The 20,042-nt window shown below is 46.1% G+C and overlaps 1 protein-coding gene across 2 annotated transcripts in view; it reads left to right on the top strand.

The window, feature by feature from the left end:
* Window positions 1-9,643: 9,643 nt before the first annotated feature.
* ST8SIA5 (ST8 alpha-N-acetyl-neuraminide alpha-2,8-sialyltransferase 5) overlaps window positions 9,644-20,042 on the top strand; it is a 73,489-nt gene continuing 63,090 nt past the window's right edge. Inside the window, exon 1 of one of the 2 annotated variants that reach the window (XM_043889244.1) lies at window positions 9,644-10,146. In XM_043889244.1, coding sequence (XP_043745179.1) covers window positions 10,016-10,146 — 131 coding nt within the window. In that variant the 5' untranslated portion in view covers window positions 9,644-10,015. The remainder of the gene's footprint in view (window positions 10,147-20,042) is intronic. The other variant, XM_043889243.1, reaches the window with a different exon arrangement.

Genomic DNA, 20,042 nt, shown 5'->3' with positions numbered 1-20,042 from the left:
TCCTTACCTAGGTGTCTTTATTTTGTGATAATTTATGTAGCTGTACTCCATGATTTGTGCACTTTTCTGTACATATGCTATACTTTTTTAAAAGGTTAAAAAGAAAATAGGAACTTTGTAGCATACTGTTGAGTACAAATGTATTTTTAAAGTTCAAACTCATTATGACTTATGCAACTCTCATCTGCATCTATTCTAACGACATTAAAAATCATGTTTAAGAATCTGAAGATATCAAAGTAAGATTCCCATGAGGCTAGGTCAGTGTATAAATCTCAGAACTGAAATTCTGATTAACCCCTCTCGGTGGCTGACTAGCTCCTGACATGGAAACCACCAGTTGTCATAGGTCATCCTTCCTTCTCTTCCCCACTGGAAGATGATTTCCTCCAACCTCCCTTTTTAAAATACATTGTTCAGTTGCTAAGTCAAGTCTGATTCTTTGCGACCCCATGGGCGTTGGAGCCAGACTCATCCAGATTTAGATCTCAGCTCTTCTGCCCACAGGCTCTGTGAACCTGGACAAGAGACATAACCTCTCACACTGCCCGCACACTGTCCTGAGGGTCATATCCACCGCCCCGGTACTCTCTTTAAAATATGCTGTTGTTGTTGTTCAGTTGCTGAGTTGCGTCGACTCTTTGTGACCCCATGGGCTGCAGCACACCAGGCCTATATATAATTTCATTTCTTTCTTTATTTTTGGCTGTGCTGGATCTTGCTGCATAGTTTTTTCTCTAGTTGCAACAAGTGGGGGCCTCTCTCTAGTTGTGGTGCACGGGCTTCTCATTGCAGCGGCTTCTCTTGTTTTAGAGCATTGACTCTAGGCACACGGGCTTCAGTAGTCGTGGCGTGTGGGATCAGTAGTTGCGGTTCCTGGGCTCAAGAGCACAGGCTCAGTAGTTGTGATGCATGAGCTTAGTTGCTCCATGGCATGAGGAATCCTCCCAGATCAGGGACAGAACCTGTGTCTCCTGTATTAGCAGGCGGGTTCCTTACCACCAAGCCATCAGGGAAGCCCAGCCTCCCTTTTATTTAGGTTGACTAAAAATATCAGGTTAGCTAATGAGATATGAGTGGAAGTGTTATGTGAGACTTCCGAGACTGTCTTTAAATGGAGAGAGACCCACCTTTCTTTATCTCTTCCCTCATCTCATTTTTTATTTAATTTTTAATTGCAGGGAAATTGCTTTACAATGTTGTGTTGGTTTCTGCCATACAACAGCATGAATCAGCCATGATTATACATATATCCCCCAACTCTTGAGCCTCCCTCCCCTCCCCCACCCCACCCCTCTAGGTCATCACAGAGCGTCAGGCTGGGCTCCCTGTGTTATATAGCAGCTTCTCACCAGCTGTCTATTTGACACATGGTGGTGTATACATGTCAATGCTACTTTCTCCATTCATCCTACTCTCTCCTCCCCCCACTGCACCCACAAGCCTGTTCTCTATATCTGTGTCTCCATTCTTTCCTTGCAAATAGGTTCATCAATACCATTTTTCTAGATTCCATATATATGCATTAATATATGATATATTTTTCTCTTTCTGACTTACTTCACTCTGCATAACAGGCTCTCGGTTCATCCACCTCACTAAAACTGACTCGAATGCGTTCGTTTTTATGGCTGAGTAATATTCCATTGTATGTATGTACCACACCTTCTTTATCCATTCATCTGTAGATGGACATCTTGGTTGCTTCCATGTCCTGGCTATCGTAAATAGTGCTGCAGTGAACATTGGAATGCATGTGTCTTTTGGAATTGTGGCTTGAGTCTCAGGGTATGTGTCCAGTAGTGGAATTGCTAGGTCATATTGTAGATTTATTCCTCGTTTTTAAAGGATTCTCCATACTGTTCTCCAGAATGGCTGTATCAGTTTACATGCCCACCAGCAGTATAGGAGGGTTCCCTTTTCTCCACATCTTCTCAGCATTTATTGTTTATAGATTTTTTGATGATGGCCATTATAACTGGTGTGAGGTGATACCTCATTGTAGTTTTGCTTTGCATTTCTCTAGTAATTAATGATCTTCCCTCATCTTGTTAAATGGACCTTAGAAGTGATGGCTGGAGCTCTTGTGTCCATTTTGGAACTTGAGGATGAGCTACTTCCTTGGAAAATTAGAGTGATGAGCTGGAAGGAGCCTGGATCTTCAAAGACTTTTCTGAATGAAGCCACTCTTCTAGCTTTAGATTGCTGTTGGATGTCTGTTATATAATAGAAAGAAATGTATATCTTTATTAGGTCTTGTCATTTTGGGGATTTCTGTCCTTTAGAGCTGAACCTGATTCTAACTCCAGTTCCCCCCATGAACGAATTGATGACCTTTCTTTGTCCTCCTTGGGCCTCACAATTAACCAAGGATCTGTTGGGAAGCCAAGAGTTCACTCACCAGCCTGAAAAATGACATTAACCACCTACTGAAATTCTATCATTGTATATTAATTCATAAAATTATATAGCTATGAGAATTCCTACTCAAATGCAAGTGATTCTAGTAGGAGTACTATAGTATGTTATATTATCCCTCACATTAGCATGAAGTCTTTTATCTTAGAAGTAGAGACTGAGTTAGAGAATTCTGAAGATGAATGGAACCTCAGGGGTCATGTAGCTCAGAGTTGTCAACCATGCTTCAGCAAGCCCTTGCCTTTCTATGTGGGTGCCTAGGGGGTACCATTTGGGCCAAGAAGGGGCATGAGGGAGGGATGAAGAACAAGGAGCATCCTTTTGCTTTGAAGGCAGAGTTTTAATGCTGGAAAAAGTTTTAAAAACCACAGCTGTCTTTCCATGTATAGGCTCCAAGTCTAAGAATGCTAATAGGTTAATCAAACCTGAATTCAGATGGCCAGTTAGTGACAGATGGCCAGACCTAGAATTCAGGTTTTTGATGATTAGCACTGTGCTGTTTCCACGATTCTACACTTCCTTAGGTCAGCTTCAGCTGTGTATTGAGGAGATGAGCTTTGCTTGCTGGGAGGAGAATGAAGGTGGCAGATCCTGGTCTGGGCTCCAATGGGGATGCTGGGGAGTCCTGGCTACTGATACCAGGCCCTGGGAGTGGTCAAGAGAGGACAGGGGAAGAGGGATGCCACCAAGGACAGCTGACCACCTTCACAAATTTGTTGAGACTCATCTCCGGCCACAGTAAATACTGCTGTCTAGAGTTGTATGGTTTTATAGCTTACAAAATGCTGTTACAGTTTTACATTTAATCTTCACAGACTCCTCCTTTGAGGGGGTAGGTATTGTATTTTCCAATTTACATGTGATGATACCAGTGGGTTAGAGAAGGTAGGTGTCTCTCCTGAGCTCACAGAGCTGTGACCTAAAGCGTGTCACCTTCTGACCCCATCCTGAGCTCTTTCCCACCGTCGGACAGCACCTCCCACGCTCCAGGACACTGTCAGCCACTTTCTCCTGCCTGGAAGCCTTTGCAGCCAAACACCAAGTCATTCAGACAACAAACATAATCTGTGTCCTCATGTGTAAGTTGTGGACCTGTTGCCTGGCTTTTCTTTTCCCATGAACATGGTGATTGTTGTCACAGGTGCAGTACTAAATAGACCAGTAACACGTGTTGGGGGCTGGAGGGCCGGGCACCATGGGTGACGCCATACGTGGTTCTGACATGGCATTTCTGGGAGGTTGGTGGGACATATCTCCCCATTCTCTCATTTCTCTTCCCTCAACACTGTACACTCCCCGGAACAATGTCCCATTGAAAAGAAGAAAAGGGAAACATAAGTGGAAAAAAGGGTAGAGGGCATTCCATGCATTCTATGCATGGAAATGCCATCCTGTGATGTCCAGGCTGTACTTCAGGGATAAATGAAGCTGTGCTAACCTGTTGACAATGGATAATGGATTAACATGTTACAATCTATCAGGCCTTTGTGGGCATAATCCTGAACACAGGGGAATGCCTTTTATGGGACTCTTTAGGTCCTCGGAGTAGGCCTTCCAGCATAGGGCTCTGCCTATCACATGATAGGGGGCAGGGGCAGCCACCTACAGCCCACAGGCAAACTCTGGTCACACCCATTCATTTCTGTCTAGGACAATAGAGCTGCATGCAAAAGAAGGGGTGCGGCCCACGAAATGTACAGATTTTTTTTCTGTCCTTTTCAGAAAAAGCTTGCTGACCTCTGGTATTACAACTCTGCTTGGCCTGTAAGTAACGGTGACCTGGGCAAACTTACCACATAGCAGGGCCAGGCGGTCCTACTGTGAGCACACTCGTGGGTAAGGATCTGTTTTTGGGGTGTTCAGGCAGACTACATCAATCCTGTCGTTTCTCATATGCAAGTGTTGACAAGAAAACTTTACAAGAGGTTTCCTTTAAAACGAGTCCTGTTTCCACGGATTTCTATTGTGACATCAGACACATGTTCTCTCCCCAGCAGGTTGCACTGAAAACCCTGAGGACGTGGCTATGGTGCGGCTCGCCTGAGGTTTCTCTCCAGTGTTCTGTGCGCAGCTCTCCTGGAGCTGGCCTTTATTACAGGCACAGAAAATGCTTCATGTTGAATTTCCTTCCAGCAGGAGTACTGAATGAAAGCTATCAGAGCCTTTCCCAAGAGCAGGGCTTTCAAAGGGAGTGGGGAGAGTATATATTTTTGCACAAGGAACCAGAGGGAACCCTGGAAAGCAGGGGGGAAAGGAGAGTATCAGAGACAAGCTCTGAGCTGTCCCAGTATGTGGTGGGCCTGCCCCCAGCATACTTACCGACGGCCATGAACATCATCAAATGAGCCACATGTGAAGCACTGAATACAGTGCCGGCTCTCATGAAGCAGTGAGCCTGTGCCTCCACCCCCGGCCTGCTCCTCTGGAAGGAGGCAGAGAGTGCCTTACCAAGTTGGTACAGTAACGAGAGATCCTTGGTGGGGCTGGCTGCCAGTGGGGTGCGGGGGGCTGCAGGGCTGGGGAGGGGTTGGCTGCTGGCAGGGGGAAGCAAGACAAGCTGTCACCTCCATGTCTTTTCAGGCGTTTCTCCCTCAAACTGTTCTCCACCACCCGGCAGATTGATTTATCTAAAGCGCAAATCTGAGCATATTGTTCCCCTACTGAAAATCTTGCAATAGTTCTGTGGATACAGTCCCAGCTCCCCATGTCCTGGTTCCTGCCACCACCCCCCTCCAGCCTCATCTCCAGCCACGCCAAGCGGGCTGTGCCACGTCTGCGGCTGCCCATCCGGCTCCTCTGCCCCGCATACCTCATTCTAGGGCTCCTCATGGCCCACCTCCTTACTTGTCACAATTCAGGCCAAACACTGCCTCCTCTGGACACCTCTCTTGCCAATCGGTCCCTTCCCACCTCCCCACCCCTGATACCCCAGTGTGAGTTACAGGCACACATAGCCTCCTGTAGAGTACTGTGTATGTCTTCACTGTGCTATGAAGCTCTTGGGGCACAGACTGGCTGATCTTTTTTCCCTGGCATTCACAGAAGACCAAGCACCTGGAAGCTCTTCCACCACGGCTACCAAGTGACTGGAGATTTTAGGACCCGGGACTGTGGGTAAATGACAGGGGCTCTGCTGCGGCCATGGCATCAGGACCGGGACCTCCCCTGGTGCTTTAGAAATGGATGATCACAGGGAACAGTCATTCCTTTCCATTTCTCAGGTACCCAAGGAACATTAGACATTTCTAGGCAGCTGTATTTATAGGCATTTGTCTGAAGTTCTAGCATTATACTGACCAGTCACAAAACGCATCTTGAGGCCAGTATTGGGTTGCAATGATAAACATTCAGCTGAATTCATCAGTGCTCTTGCTCAAAGGACAGAACCTGATCCCAGTGTTTCTACCCCAGAGCTTGGCCTTTAAAGTGATCAAAGGAGATCCCAGGTTCTTTCTGGCCACCATGTCATCATGTCATCTAAATGTGTTCTTTTTTATGGCTGTGACTCACAGCTTCTAGGATCTTAGTTCCTCAACCAGGAATTGAACCCAGGCCCTTGGACATGAAAGCGCAAAGTCTGAGTCACTGGATTGCCAGGGAATTCCCTCTAAATGTGTTCTGAGTAACCTTATCATAAACTGTGTAGCTATTTCGATCTGTAGGAGTATGACACGCCTGAGGTAGAAATGGCTCTCTCTGCACCATATGCCCTGAATGCATAAACTGTTATGGAATAATAATAATGATGCCTCTACCTTTTGAAGCAAACTGAATAAACTGGGGGAAATGCAGGAGAGAAATACCTGTGTAAACAAAAAATGTTGCCTGCCTTTTCAGTTCTACAAGGATACAGCCATTAGCCACTGTATTTTCTTCTCCAGAAGAAAATTCAGGATGGAGAAAAACAGGAAGTGTTCTGTCCTTTGGATACACTGGTCCCTAGATAGTTAAGGTGCACATCTAAGGAGAATGTCTAAGAGACCCCAGATTTCTTGCATCTTCCTGTACATCGAAAAGCACTAAAATCATTAACTTGAGAGGTCTGTTCTTTGCGATTAGCAGTCATCTTTTGATGTTTGACTACATGTTTTTTTCAAGCAAAAAAATAATCATCTATATCTTGGCTCCTCCTTTACCTCTTTGGAGTAGTTCCTCAGAGCTATCTGAGAGACTGTCTCCTGGGCTATGAATAAAACTTAACTCTCTACCTTTACATTGTGTATTTTTCTTTCAACTGACCCCTGGGAGGTGGTGCTGAGACAGAAGGAGGATGTTTGTCAGGTTGGAGATGTGAAGGTCAAAAGGGGACTTCACATTCACATTCAAGATTATTTCATAAGTTATTTAGAACAAAGCTCGTACTTCATAAGGGAACTGAAAAAGGAGTTTAAGCTATAGTCTATAATAAGAATTTATTGAAAGCAAGACTGATGGCACAGAGTCCAGTTGTCTGCAGTTGCCCATGCAAGGGGCAACCCTGGCTCACTGGATTACAAGACCATCCCTGGCATTTTTAGTCAGTGGCCACTAGACACCCTCATCACAGGAAAGTGTCCCCAAACCACAAATCCGCCTTGTTCATATAAAGACCTACAGGAACAGCATATTCTTATCATAAACTCCTTGAACACGTGGGTGGAAGGTTACTTATATAACCTGGCAGGTTGCAGTTGTGCAGTTGAAACAAAACGCAGCTTTCTTAAACCAGTAGAAACCTCTGAGATCTTTTCAAAATAGGAATCTTTCCATTTTCTGTTGGAGACAATGCTCACAGCATGAGTAATACCCATCAGTTATCAGTAATTTAGCAGATTGTGCCAGTGTTGACATTTGTTCTTGGCTTAATTGTGCGTGAGTGTGTGTTTTAAACAAAGATGCAGCTGTCCCCATTCCTGGCAATTAGGATATAAAAATGGTGTTCGCTGAGTCTGGCAGAGGGATCAGTTCTCCATGTGTTTACTCTTTTGTTTGCAAGGCCTTCTGAGTGTTTGCTGCAATTCTACCATCAGAATATCAATTTGGCTTAAAATGGAACCATATCCCCATTAATAGAAATAACAGGAACTGCAGACCTCCATATTTCCAGACCGTCAGTCTCTGATTCCATCAGAGATGCTTGTGATTGTGTGTGTGTGAAAGACACTTCTTTGACTTCTTATGAAAGCATGTTTTAAATGTCGTTAGGATCAAAAAAGCAGTGTCAGCAAAGATGCGCTGCTGCTGCTGCTGCTGCTAAGTCACTTCGGTCGTATCTGACTCTCTGCGACCCCATAGACGGCAGCCTACCAGGCTCCTCAGTCCATGGGATTTTCCAGGCAAGAGTACTGGAGTGGGTTGCCATTGCCTTCTCCGAGAGATGCTCTGGACTCTTGCTAATCATTTGCAGAGTATCAAGCAATCCAAATACCTCCCATATAGAATACAGTTATCCCTCAGTATCCTCAGGATTGGTTCCAGGGCTCCTGTGGACACCAAAATCTGCCAGTGCTCAAGTCCCTTACATAAAACAGCATTGTATTTGCATAACACCTATACACATCTCTAGATTATTTATATTGCCTACTACAATGTAAATGATATGCAAATAATTGTACATACAGTTTGAATGCAACAGTTATAACCAGACATGGAACAATGGACTGTTTCCAAATTGGGAAAGGAGTAGGTCAAGGCTGTATATTGTAACCTTGCTTATATATGCAGAGCACATCATGCGAAATGCTGGCCGGATTGAATGAAGCACAAACTGGAATCAAGATTGCAGGGAGAAATATCAATAACCTCAGATAGGCAGATGGCATCACCCTTATGGAAGAAAGCAAAGAGGAACTAAAGAGCCTCTTGATGAAAGTTTGAGCAAGCTCTGGGAGTTGGACAGGGAAGCCTGGCGTGCTGCAGTCCATGGGTTGCAAAGAGTAGGACAGGACTGAGGACTGAACTGAACTGAGGTGGTACCACAGATCAAATATGGGGTTACAATAATAATGTACCATCTAAAAGTTTATGTGTTATTTCTTTAGTTGGCTAAAAGCCTACTGGCAACCTCATGGATAATAGTTATTTGATACATAGACAACACAGGGTCTGCTTTCACCTTGTAAATTAACATGAATTCCAAGATATTGGTGGAACCCTAATCATGAGATTTAACCGTGAGTTCTTTGGTTCTTCCAGTTCAAAGAGCAAACTATTAGATGCTGATACCAGAGTATTTGAGTTTGGGCACTTCCCTGTCAATGTCCTTTTTCTTGCTGAGAGATTCGAGGTCGCGTCAAGTTCGGAGATGAAGCCCCGACCTGACTTTACAATCGCCCGGACTGGCTGGAGGGCGCTGGAAAGAGACGCCCTAGAATCATCCACTTAGGGCTCCGTGGTGACCGCTGCCGGCACATGACTCCCAGGAGGGGCGTGCGGAGTGGGGTGGGGGTGGAAGGGTGATGGGAGAGCCCAGTGAGGGGTTAGGATTTCTGAAGAAGTACGTCTTTTGCATTGCATTTCTTTGGGTTCGCCCCCCCCCCGCCTCCCCCCTCCCATGTCTGCACTCTAGAAGTGCAGACCTTTCTAAACAGTGACTTACTAGAGTTCTGGGGGACCATGGTACCCGAAGGCGGCCCGCTGCCTGACCTAAGATTTACGAGTGGTTCCAAGGATGAGACAAGGTCCCAGTGTCTCGGTGACAACAAGGTCTTTGACGAACTGCCAAGAGCTGTGGCCGGGCGGAAAGCCCCAGAATCTCCTCCCTGCTGGAGTGGGGCGCCCGGGACGCGGGCGGGCGGGCGGCTCCGCAGGCCATCAGCATGCAGGAGCCGCGCGCTCCGTCCTTGAGGGCTGCCGGGCTGACCTTGCTCGGCTTTCTCGGGAGGTATCTCCCCGGGAGCGCGAGGACGCGGTCGCGGGGGTGACTCAGTGCCCCGCCGCGGCTTTCCTTCCAGCCTCCTTCTAAAATTCCGGGATTCAAACCCGGCGTTTTCCGCCCCACCCCTCCCCCTCTCCATCGCCCGCCTGTCGTTACCCAGACTGTCCGGGTGTTTTGTCCCCCACCTCCCATCTGTAGAACTGAAGGCCGACCTTCGCGCTCTCTCTCGCTGCGGGCCCGGGGATCAGACTTGGCCCGCCAGGGCCGGGGACCGCACTGGGCGACAGATCCGGAGCCCGGCCGGAGGGGGCGGTGCGCGGCGCTCTCCTGCGCACAGGCGGACCTAGCCCGAGCCCCGCTCGCCATTGGCCGCCACCTCGGCGGGAGGGGCCGCCGGGGCTCCGGGCACCTGGCGTCGCCCCTCGGCAGGGATATCGGAGGCTGCCGGGCATGGGCGCCCGGAGGTAAAGGCATCGGGAGGGAGGCCTGGGGTATCTGTGGAGCTCGGGGAGGCCAGCCCTGTTCTGCCAGCTGCCCCGGCGCGGGCGGCTCTCGGATGCGCCTGCTCCGGCTTCGCCAGCCGGAAACTTTGCTCCGAGAAGTCCCCCACCTTCCTGATCGCGCCGAGAGGCGCCTGGTGGGCCGCGCGCCCCCGGGGGCCCCGCAGCCCCGCGCGTGATTGCGGGGGCCCCCAGGCGCCAGGCGCCCGCCGCGCTCCGCCGTGCGCGCGCGGCCGCCAGGATGCGCTACGCGGACCCCTCGGCGAACAGGGATTTGTTGGGGAACCGAACTTTGCTCTTCATCTTCATCTGCGCCTTCGCCTTGGTGACCTTGCTGCAACAGATCTTGTATGGCAGGAACTACATCAAGAGGTAAGAAAGTCCGAGCGCGGGTGAGGTTGCGCGGAGCCCGCGAGCAAGCCCCCAGGTGGCAGCCGCAGCCTCCGCCTCCGCCCCGGCGTGGCCCGGGTGAGCGACCCCGGGGTCTGCACTGAACCTCGAGCAAAGCCGCGTGAGGTTTGGGTCACCGCGCGCCTAAACGCATCTCTCCTCCCAGCCGGAGGAGAACGCCTGCGCTCAGCGCTAGCCAGAGGGGCCCGACAACTTTGTTCTGTTGTGGAAAACGGGGGGCAGGTTGGAATTCGGACAGGCCAAGCTGAGGATAAAAACATATGAATGTCCTGAGCGGCCTCAGGGGTCAGATCGGTGTCCTCAAGTCCACAGTGCCGTGGCCATGTGGTTGGAGGGAGGCTGCCGAGTATGGAGGGTTCAGAACCGTATAGGGTTACCTCTCGAGTCCTGAACTTTTGTGGGGGCCCCTGGGGGAAAAAACACAGTCCACTCCCCCCACCCCCCGCCCAGGAGTGCAGAGTTAGGTGTGGCGGGGTGGATAGTGGGCTCGGACGATGCGACAGAAACAGTGAATTCTTACAGACCCGTAACCACTGGCACCGGGAAACTCACCACCCGATCCCTTCTGAAGCAGATGGTTCCGTCTCATCCTTTCGCAGAAGGTCAGAGCTGCAGCAGAAGTTAACCCTACCCCCTTGGGCCCCCCTCCTACCCGACCTCATCCGTGGGCAAACTCCATTAAGAGAAAGAGACTCAGCGCTGGGGCACGGCCTCAGTCCCTGCGTGCGCAAAACACGGGAATGCCACCGTGGGCTTCTGCCTGCGGCTGGCTGAGGGCAGCCGCTTGGTGTTCCAGGACCTGGGGAGAGGGCTGCGCTAGGATCCTCCCATTTCAGAGCCTCTTTCGGAAAGACCCCGCTTCTCTTTTCTGCCCGAGGTTTTTTCCGTTGCTGTCAGTTGTCTTCCTACCCTCGCTGCCCCTCCCCCCACCAGACCGATAGAAAACAAAACGCCTGGCAAGCTATATAAACATCCCGGCTTCTTCCCTAAACTTCCGAATAATAAAACAGTTGTTCTCTTTGCATCCTTTGGAATCCACATCAGTCGCTGGCGTCCTAGTCTGGGCTGCATCCAGGGATGGGAGCAAGTGACGCTGCTGCTGGGCCCAGGCTCACGGTAGGAAAGTCAAACAGTTGGGCTATTTTCCGCTCAGCGACCTGGAGCTGGGGAGCATGAGGCCTCTTGGCCAGGACATTTGTTCCCAACCAGCTACTGCCCCGACCTTCCCAGAGAGCATTTTTCTCTGGTTGAGGGCAGCTGACAGGCCCTGCGTGGTGCTGGTAGCTTTAAAGGACATTTTCAGAGAGTCTCCCGGCTTGTTAGAGCCCATTGTGCCTGCGGCCCCTCAACCCCCGCCCCCACTAAGATGACCCTGTGCAAGGACAGTTGGGCCCGAAATGGCCTGCTTGCTGCACTTGCTCCTTAGCAGGGTGGCTCTGGGTTCCTACCCCCTGCTGGCACCTACCCAGAATGGCCCTGGGGTTGCTGGGACCCCTGCCGCCTTATCAAGACTGGGAAAATATCCTGCCCACAGCAAATGGCAGCTCAGCTTCTAAGTGCTTGCCCTGGCAGGCCCACCTCGATCTTGGGCGGGTGAGCTGGCTGCCTGGAATTCGGCGGCCATACCAGTTGCATCCCATCTTCTAACACAGAGACCTTGTCCCCCTCAGTCTCAGCAGCCACCTCACAGGCCTTGCTCCAGGGCCTGGATGAATTCAATCAAGTAAGCAAAACTCACATGTCCTCCATCCCGGAAGGGCGCTGAGGGATCTTTAAAGAAGATACTGTGGTCCTGGTGTCCAGGGAGCTTGAGGTCTAGTTGGGGAAGCACAGTGGTCACAGATGAGCTAAGACGTGAGTGTTGAAATGTTTGAGGAGGAAGGCACCACCGGACCGGAGTTGGGAGGGAAGAAGACCACTTGGAGGAGGTGGGACCCGACTGGGCCTGTGAAGGAAGGAGAAGCTTGAGGCAGGTGAGGGAAGTGCAGATCCAGAGCTGGAGAGGGCAGGAGCCAAGGTGCGGAGATGTAGCCCCTCCTCCTCGCCCCTCTCCTGGGCTGACCCTGCCTGGCTGTCACACGTGGCTTTAACTATTGATCAGCTGGACAGTCCTAGAGGCTGTCCTGACCCTTCACCAGGTTGTGGCTGCCACACTGGCACACGAATAGCATCTGTTCCCCTATCTTGTTTCCTGCACATCTCATCATTGTCATGAATTGACTTGATAAGGTTACTGGTCTGTCTCCTGTGTTTCTACACCTGACACTTGAGTGTTCCTCCAGTAGATGCGCTGGAATGGCCTGCGTGAGAGTCACCTGCATGGTCACTGAAATGCAGGTTCCTGGGCCTCTGTTTGGGAGTGGGACCCAGTAACTGGCCTTTTTAATGAGCTCCTTGGATGATTTGTAACAAGCTCCCCTCTGCTGCTCTAGGCCAGCTGTTCTCAATCAGGGCACTGTTGCCCCTCAGGCAATGTCTGGAGACACTTCAGGTTGTCACAGTGGGGAGAGGAGAGCATCTGGCATCTCTCGGGCTGAGGCCAGGGACAGGGCTAAAGATGTTATGATGTACCGCCTGCCCACAACAAGAAAGACTTATCCAGCCCCAAACGTCAGCAGTGCTGAGGGAGAGAAACCCTGCTCTAGATGAAAGCTTCATGGGATAGGATTCACTATGTTTTGTCCCCAGCTGTACCCTGAGCGCCAAATATGGTGCCTGGCATGTAGTAGGTTCTTGAAATATTGGGTAATGGAGAAATGATTGAAAGCGCATACCTGCAGGGGTAGTGAACTCAGGAGGCCAGTGACATGTAGATCCCACTGGGGTAAGGGGGAGTGTAGGGAATGGGAAGTTCAGGGAAGGAGGGGACAGATGTATTTTTGGGTCAGTGGCTTTAGGGAGGTGCTTATTGGACTGAGAAGGACAGTTTAAACTCTGTTTATTAGGCCATAGGGAGCCGCATGTGGTCCTTGAGTAGAGTAGTGATGTGATCCAAGTGAAGGCAGGCTCTCTGGGTCTTTCAGGAAAGGGGTAGAAAAGGGAGGAGGCTGGGAGGCTGTTCACACAGCCTGGTCAGAAGTGAGGGGAACGTGGTGCTGGCGGCAGATCTACTTGGGAGCCGGGGATTCATGCAGGTGGCCCTTCTTTGCTTCTGGGCTGAGCCGGGTGGATGGACTCGGCAGAGCCTTCATTGTTTGACATGACACAAAGGACCACAAAGAGGGCCAGCCGGTCCAGCGAGAGTCAGGGACAGACTCCACCAGAAGGAAGTGGGGGTGTGAGTTCGCGTACATTCTTCTTCTTTGGTTGCCTGGCCACTCCCTGTGCTGTCCAGGGGATGCTTCTGGGAAGGAAGGTGAAGGGGAGATGTAAAGAGGAAAGTGGGCAGTACAGGTGGCTTAGTGAGCTCCAGGTCTCTACTGGAGAAGGTGCACAGTATGTGGAATAAGAAGGAAAAGTAAAAAAACACCAATTTCTTGGCTTCCACGTCTGTTCTCGCTTGAACAAATACTTAATGAAGATTTCCTATACGCTGAACCCACAGTGATGTGCAAGACAGATGCAGTCCAGGGTCCCCAGGACCTCACAGTCTGTGGGGAAGACAGAATGGCACGTAGTACATGCGTAGGCCACACTGGAGATGCGGACAGGGGACTCGAAGGATGCGGAGCGAGCCACAGCAAATCGGTTGGGATGTCTTAAGGAGCAGGGAGGGAGGCATTTGAAGGGGGTCTTAGGGAAAGGGGAAATGACCCATAACAAATAGAGGTGGATGGAAGGGGGATGAAACCCAGCTTGCACAACAGTTGGAAGGTTCAGGGGAGACTTGAGGAATTCTTCATAACGCATGTATAGCTGGGGGCCGGAGTGAGGCAGGCAGGGCCGGATTATGGAGAACTAAGTGGAAAATGACTTCTTTCCTGAGGGTTCAGTTGGTAAAGAATCTGCCTGCATGGGTTCGGATCGCTGGGTGGGGAAGATCCCCTGGAGAAGGAAGTGGCAACCCACGCCAGTAATCTTGCCTGGGAAATCCCATGGACTGGGGAGTCTGTGGGGTCTCCAAGTATCAGACACAACTTAGCAACTAACCTGCCACAAGTGGGAAACATGTGAGAAGGAGCTTGTCTGGAGGAAAGAGGGTAACAAATTCGAGTCTAGATCTGCTCAGACACTGCAGGGCAATCCAGCAACTCATTGGAAAGGAGCTCAGGAATTGTAAGTTGACAAGAGCCAGACCAACAATGGAGATTTTGGAGTCACCAAATATCGAAATCACCGTTTTTCCAACTTTCGTGATTGTTATCCACGGTATGTTATACCCAGGGATCCAGAACACACTCTCATACACATCCATCTGAAAGCAACATTCTGTGAAAGAATGTTTGGCCTCATTATGAGAAATTCACTTTAATATTTTCTATTCTGCTTCATTAAAAATTACATTTCACTTCATTTAAAAATAAATTCAGCCTTAAAAGGGAGGAAATTCTGAAGCACACTACACCATGGATGGACCTGGAAGACATTATACCAAGTGCTATAAGCCAATCACAAAAGGACTCATATTATATGGTTCCACTTATGAGTAGTTAAATATATAGAGACAGAAAGCAGAATGGTTGCCAGGGGAGGAATAGGAAATAAGTGTTTAATGGGTACAGAGTTTCAGTTTGGGAAGATAAAGAATTTTGGAGCTCGATGTTGATGATGGCTGCACAACAATTGTGGTTGTGTTGAATATCACTGAAAATGGTTAAAGTGGTAAATTTTATATTTATTTTATCACAATAAAATTTAAAAAAATTCTGGGGCATACTGCTGCATTGATTTTTTAATCTATTGGTTGAAACCCTCAATTAGAAAAACACTGGCCTGTGTGATGGAATTGGATGACATCTTACCCAGGGGAACGCAGAGTGAAAGATGGCGATGGGCAAGGGCACAGAGGAGAGTCCCAAGGGCTTGCCTGCACAGAACGGCTGGAGAGAGGCGGGCTGGGTGGGAGCTGAGGCTGCAGAGAGATGGGGGCGGAGGAAAGTGAGGAGACAGAGGTGCGGGGCAAACTAGGCAAAATGGCACCTGGCTGGGCATGGGCAACTGTGACGCGCACCGCGGAGGGATCCGTGCGGAAGGATCCGTGCGAAAGGGTCAACGCGACTTTGGCGATAGGAGAAAGGATGGTTTGGGGGTGAATACTGGGGCCATTATGAATTCATAGGATCTACTGATCTATAAATTCGTAAAGTTTACGCATTTTCTAGAATGTGCTATGCTGTGCTTAGTCGCTGAGTTGTGTCCAACTCTTTGAGACCCAGTGGACTGCAGCCCGCCAGGCTCCTGAGGGACGTGGGAAGCATCTCTACCTTTAAACTCTCTGCTGCTCCAAATCCCCTTTGTTAGTGCAAAAATCTTCACACAAACTCATATCGCTGGAGTGTTAAAGACTTCAATTACTTACGCTTTAACAGAGGGGCAGCGAAAGAGCGAAAAAGTTGTGTTTTTTTTTTTAAAGGTAGAAAGGATCCTGTGATCTGGTGGCAACCTGCTGTTTAAACTTGATCTCAGAGGAGGACCTGGTGGACATGGGCATTAATGCCCGCCTTCAGTGTCTCTCGGGAACTTCATGATTCTCCATAAAGAATGCGAACGTTTTTGTTAGATTTATCTCTAGCTGCATAGTTTTTAATGCTACTGTAAAAAAATCTTTAAAAAATTATGTTTTTTGTCCATTTGTAGCTAGCGTAAAGAAATAAATTTGATTTCAATGTCTATTGTTTTTGTAAACAGCAAGCTTGAGGATAGTAATAATAATCCACACATAGTGATAGTAATTCATCTGTAGAGTCTTATGGGATTTCTGTGTAGACGTTTTCTTCTTTCATTGCAACCCTTATACCTTAATTCACTTAGCTTACTGTGCTGGCTAGAACCTTTGATAGCATGTTCAGTAAATGTCATAGTGAATATCCTGGCTTTAATCCTGATTTTTTTTTAAAGTTATTTTTAAAGAGTAGCTTTATTGAAATATAGTCATAAAATCCACCCATCTATGAATTCATAAAATTTATCCATTTGAAGTGTACAATTAAATGGCTTTTAGTATGTTGGAACAGTTATGCATCCCTCATGCCAATCAATTTTAGAACATTTTCCTTAAAGAAAGAAACACTGTATCTCTTAGCCATCACCCCATAGTACTCCTATACCTCCCAGCTCTAGAAATGAATAAATACACTAATCTCTTTAGATTTGTCTATCCTGGATATTTCATGTAAATGGAAACATACAATGTGTGGTCTTATGTAACTGACATCTTTCATTAAGCATAGTTTCAACGTTCATCTGTGTTGTATATATATAGATAATATATATAAAAATATATATAATATATATATCAGTGCTTCATTTCTTTTTTTAACTTTTATTTTATATTGGAGTAGAGCTGATTAGCAATGTTGTGTTAGTGTCAGCTGTACGGCAAAGTATTCAATTATAAGTTTACATGTATTTATCCTTTTTTCAAGTTCTTTTCCCATTAAGGTTATTAGAAAATATTGAGCAGAGTTCCCTACACTATAACAATAGGTCCTTATTGGTTATCTATTTTAAATATAAAACAGTGTGTATATGGCAATCCCAAATCAGTACTTCATTTGTTTATTGATGAACAATATTCAATTTATGGATATACCATATTTTATTTATCCATTAATGATGGAATTTAGGTTCTTTTCACATTTTTGCTATTATGAATAAGGCTGCCATGAGCATTGTACCATGGCTGGACATGTTTTTCTGTGGATGTGTGTTTTCATTTGTCTTGGGTATACAAGTAGAATTGTTGAGTCATATGGCAACCCACTCCGGATTTTTGCTTAGAAAATTCCACGGACAGAGGAGCCTGGTGGCTATAGTCCAGAAGGTCACAAAGTGTCGGACAAGACTGAGTACACACACACAACGCACAATGTGGTAACAAGTGGAGTTGTTAGGTCATATGGTAACTCTATGTTTTATCATTGGAAGAATTGTCAGACTGTTTTCTAAAATAGTGACACCATTTTACACTCCTTCTAGCAGGGTATGAGGAGTCCAGTTTCACCACATTCTTGGAAACACTTGTTATTATCTGTCTTTTTGATCATAGTCATCTTAGTGGTTTTGAAGTGGTATTTCATTGTGGGTTTGATTTTGTGTTTTCATGATGGCTGGGGATGTGGAGCATTCTTTCCTGTGCTTATTGTTAGCTGTATGTATTCTTTGGAGAAATGTCTATTCAGATTCCTTGCCCATTTTTAAATGGGATGATTTGTCTTTTCATTATTGGGTTGTAAGTGTTTTTTATAGATTCCAAAGATAAATCCCTTGTCAGATATACGATTTGAAAACCATTTTGCTCATTTTATGGGTTCTCTTTTACTTTCTTGATAATGTCCTTTGCAGCATGAATGTTTTAATTCTGAACTCCAGTTTGTCTACTTTTTTCATTGGTTGCTTGTGTTTTAGATGTTATATCTAAGAAACCATTGCCTATTTCCAGTATCAAGTTCACAAAGATTTACCCCTATGGTTTCTTCTAAGAGGTTTTTTTTTTAATAGTTTTTTCTCTTACGTTGAGGTCTTAGATCCATTTTGAATTAATATTTGTATGTGGTGTCATTAATCCTGCTTTTAAAAGGAAAAATAGTAAAGTGTCACCATTGAGTCTATCTGCTTAGTTTTATTTTGTTTTGTTTGTCGTAGTTTTTTGTTTGTTTTGTATCCTCTAGTAAGGAAAAGAAGGTTCCCTTATGGAATATGCTAAAAAGTTTTGTTGTGTTTGAATATTAATTTTAATCAGTTGCTTTTTCTACATCAGTTGGTCTTTTTCTTCTTTACTCTTTAAAAAAAAAGCTTTTATTTATTTATTTATATGACTGCACCGCGTCTTAGTTGCAGCATGCAGGATCTTTAGTTGTGGCATGTGAGTTCTTAGTTGTGGCATGTTGGATCTAGTTCCCCGAACAGGGATTGAACTTTGGTTCCCTGCATTGGAAGCACAGTCTTAGCCACTGGACCACCAGAGAAGTCCCTCCTTTACTTTTTTGATGTGACTGTTGTTGTTTTTGTTTAATTGCCAAGTCATATCCAACTCTTTTGTGACCCCATGGACCGTAGCCTGCCAAACTCCTCTGTCCGTGGGATTTCATTGTGTTAATAGATGTTAAATTTAGAATTTTAGAGACAAACACAACTTGTTTGTGGTACATTATTTGTTTCATACAATGTGAGATTTTGTTGACTAATATTTTTATTTAAGATGTTGGATCTCAAAAAAAAAAAGAGATGTTGGATCTTGTGTTCTTGAATGATACTGGCATGCAATTTTCAAAATGCTATCTTTGTCTAGTTTTAAAACCAGTCTTGTCAAATGAGTTGGGAATGCTTCCTCTTTATCTATTTTCTGGAACGGTATATGCAGGTTTGATATCTATTTTCTGAAAACTTGGTAGAATTCACCTGTACAGCCATCAACACCTAATATTTTCCTTGTGGGAAGACTCTAATTTACCAATTTTGTCTCTTTAATGGTTCAAGGCTATTCAGGTTTTTCTTCATTCACTTATTGATAAATTATATTTTTCCAGAAAATTTTCAAAAATGTTCAGATTTATTTCTCTGTTACATTGCAGGTTTTGGCTCCTTTTCTATTCCTAACATTGTTTCTTTTTTCTGTTTTTAAATGATCTTCATTAAATGACTGATTTGGGGCTTTGTTGATTTTTCTCTTGTAACTTTCCTATCGAATTCATTCATTTTTTTTGCTTTGGTTTTTTTCTCATATTATTTTTCTAGTTTCTTAAGTTGGATGCTCATCTTTTTAATTTTCAGTCAGTCGAACGCGGGTCTCCCACGTAGCAGGCAGATTCTTTACCATCTGAAATGCCCCTTTCAGTCTTAAGTATTTTCCAATGTAAACTTTTTAGGTTATAAAATTTCCTCTAAATAACTCTCTAGTTAAATTTCTATGATTTGGGATGATGATAATAACAACAATTCAGAATTGTCTTAGATTTACAATGTGCCACACACCAGTCTAAGCACTTTATATGTTACTGCACTGAATTCTAACAAAAAATTACTACTCTCATTTTATAGATGAAGTAACTGAGGCACAGTGAAGTTAAGTAATTTGTTCATAGTCATATAGCTCCTTTTTGTTACCTTGAAGTATTTTAATTATCTTGAATTCCATTTTCTAATTTCTCTCATGATTTATTTATATTTGCTCGTAAAGTTTGGAGAAGGGATAGGCTATCCACTCCAGTATTTTGGGGCTTCCCTGGTGGCTCAGCTGGTAAAGAATCCTCCTGCAGTGTGGAAGACCTGGGTTCGATCCCTGGGTTGGGAAGATCCCCTGGAGAAGGGAAAGGCTACTCACTCCAGTATTCCGGCCTGGAGAATTCCATGGACTGTATAGTCCATGGGATTGCAAAGAGTCAGACACGACTGGATTCCTTCCTGCTCGTAAATTTAGAAGTGTTTTAAAAGTTCCAGATTCTTTCTTTACATACTTTTTTGAATTTTTAACTCAAATGAATTGTGATGTGATGTTTTATAAGGCTGATTCCTTGAAATTTGTTTAGATTTTCTTTGTGGTCTAGTATGTGGGTTGACTTTCATAAATATTATTTGCATACTTGAAAAAAATGTGATTCTCACATTGTTAGATACAGTATCCTTACATATCTTTTCAATCAAGTGGTTTTTAATGTTTTAGTCTGCTGTATCCTTACTGATTTTGTTTGTTTTTAGTTTTTTGGTTCACTTGTTCTGTTGATTTCTAAAAGATGCGTATTGAAAATTTCCTCCATGAT

This window comes from Cervus elaphus, chromosome 27, assembly GCF_910594005.1.
Source record: "Cervus elaphus chromosome 27, mCerEla1.1, whole genome shotgun sequence".
Taxonomy (NCBI): domain Eukaryota; kingdom Metazoa; phylum Chordata; class Mammalia; order Artiodactyla; family Cervidae; genus Cervus; species Cervus elaphus.
This window is presented reverse-complemented; position numbering and strand designations above follow the sequence as displayed.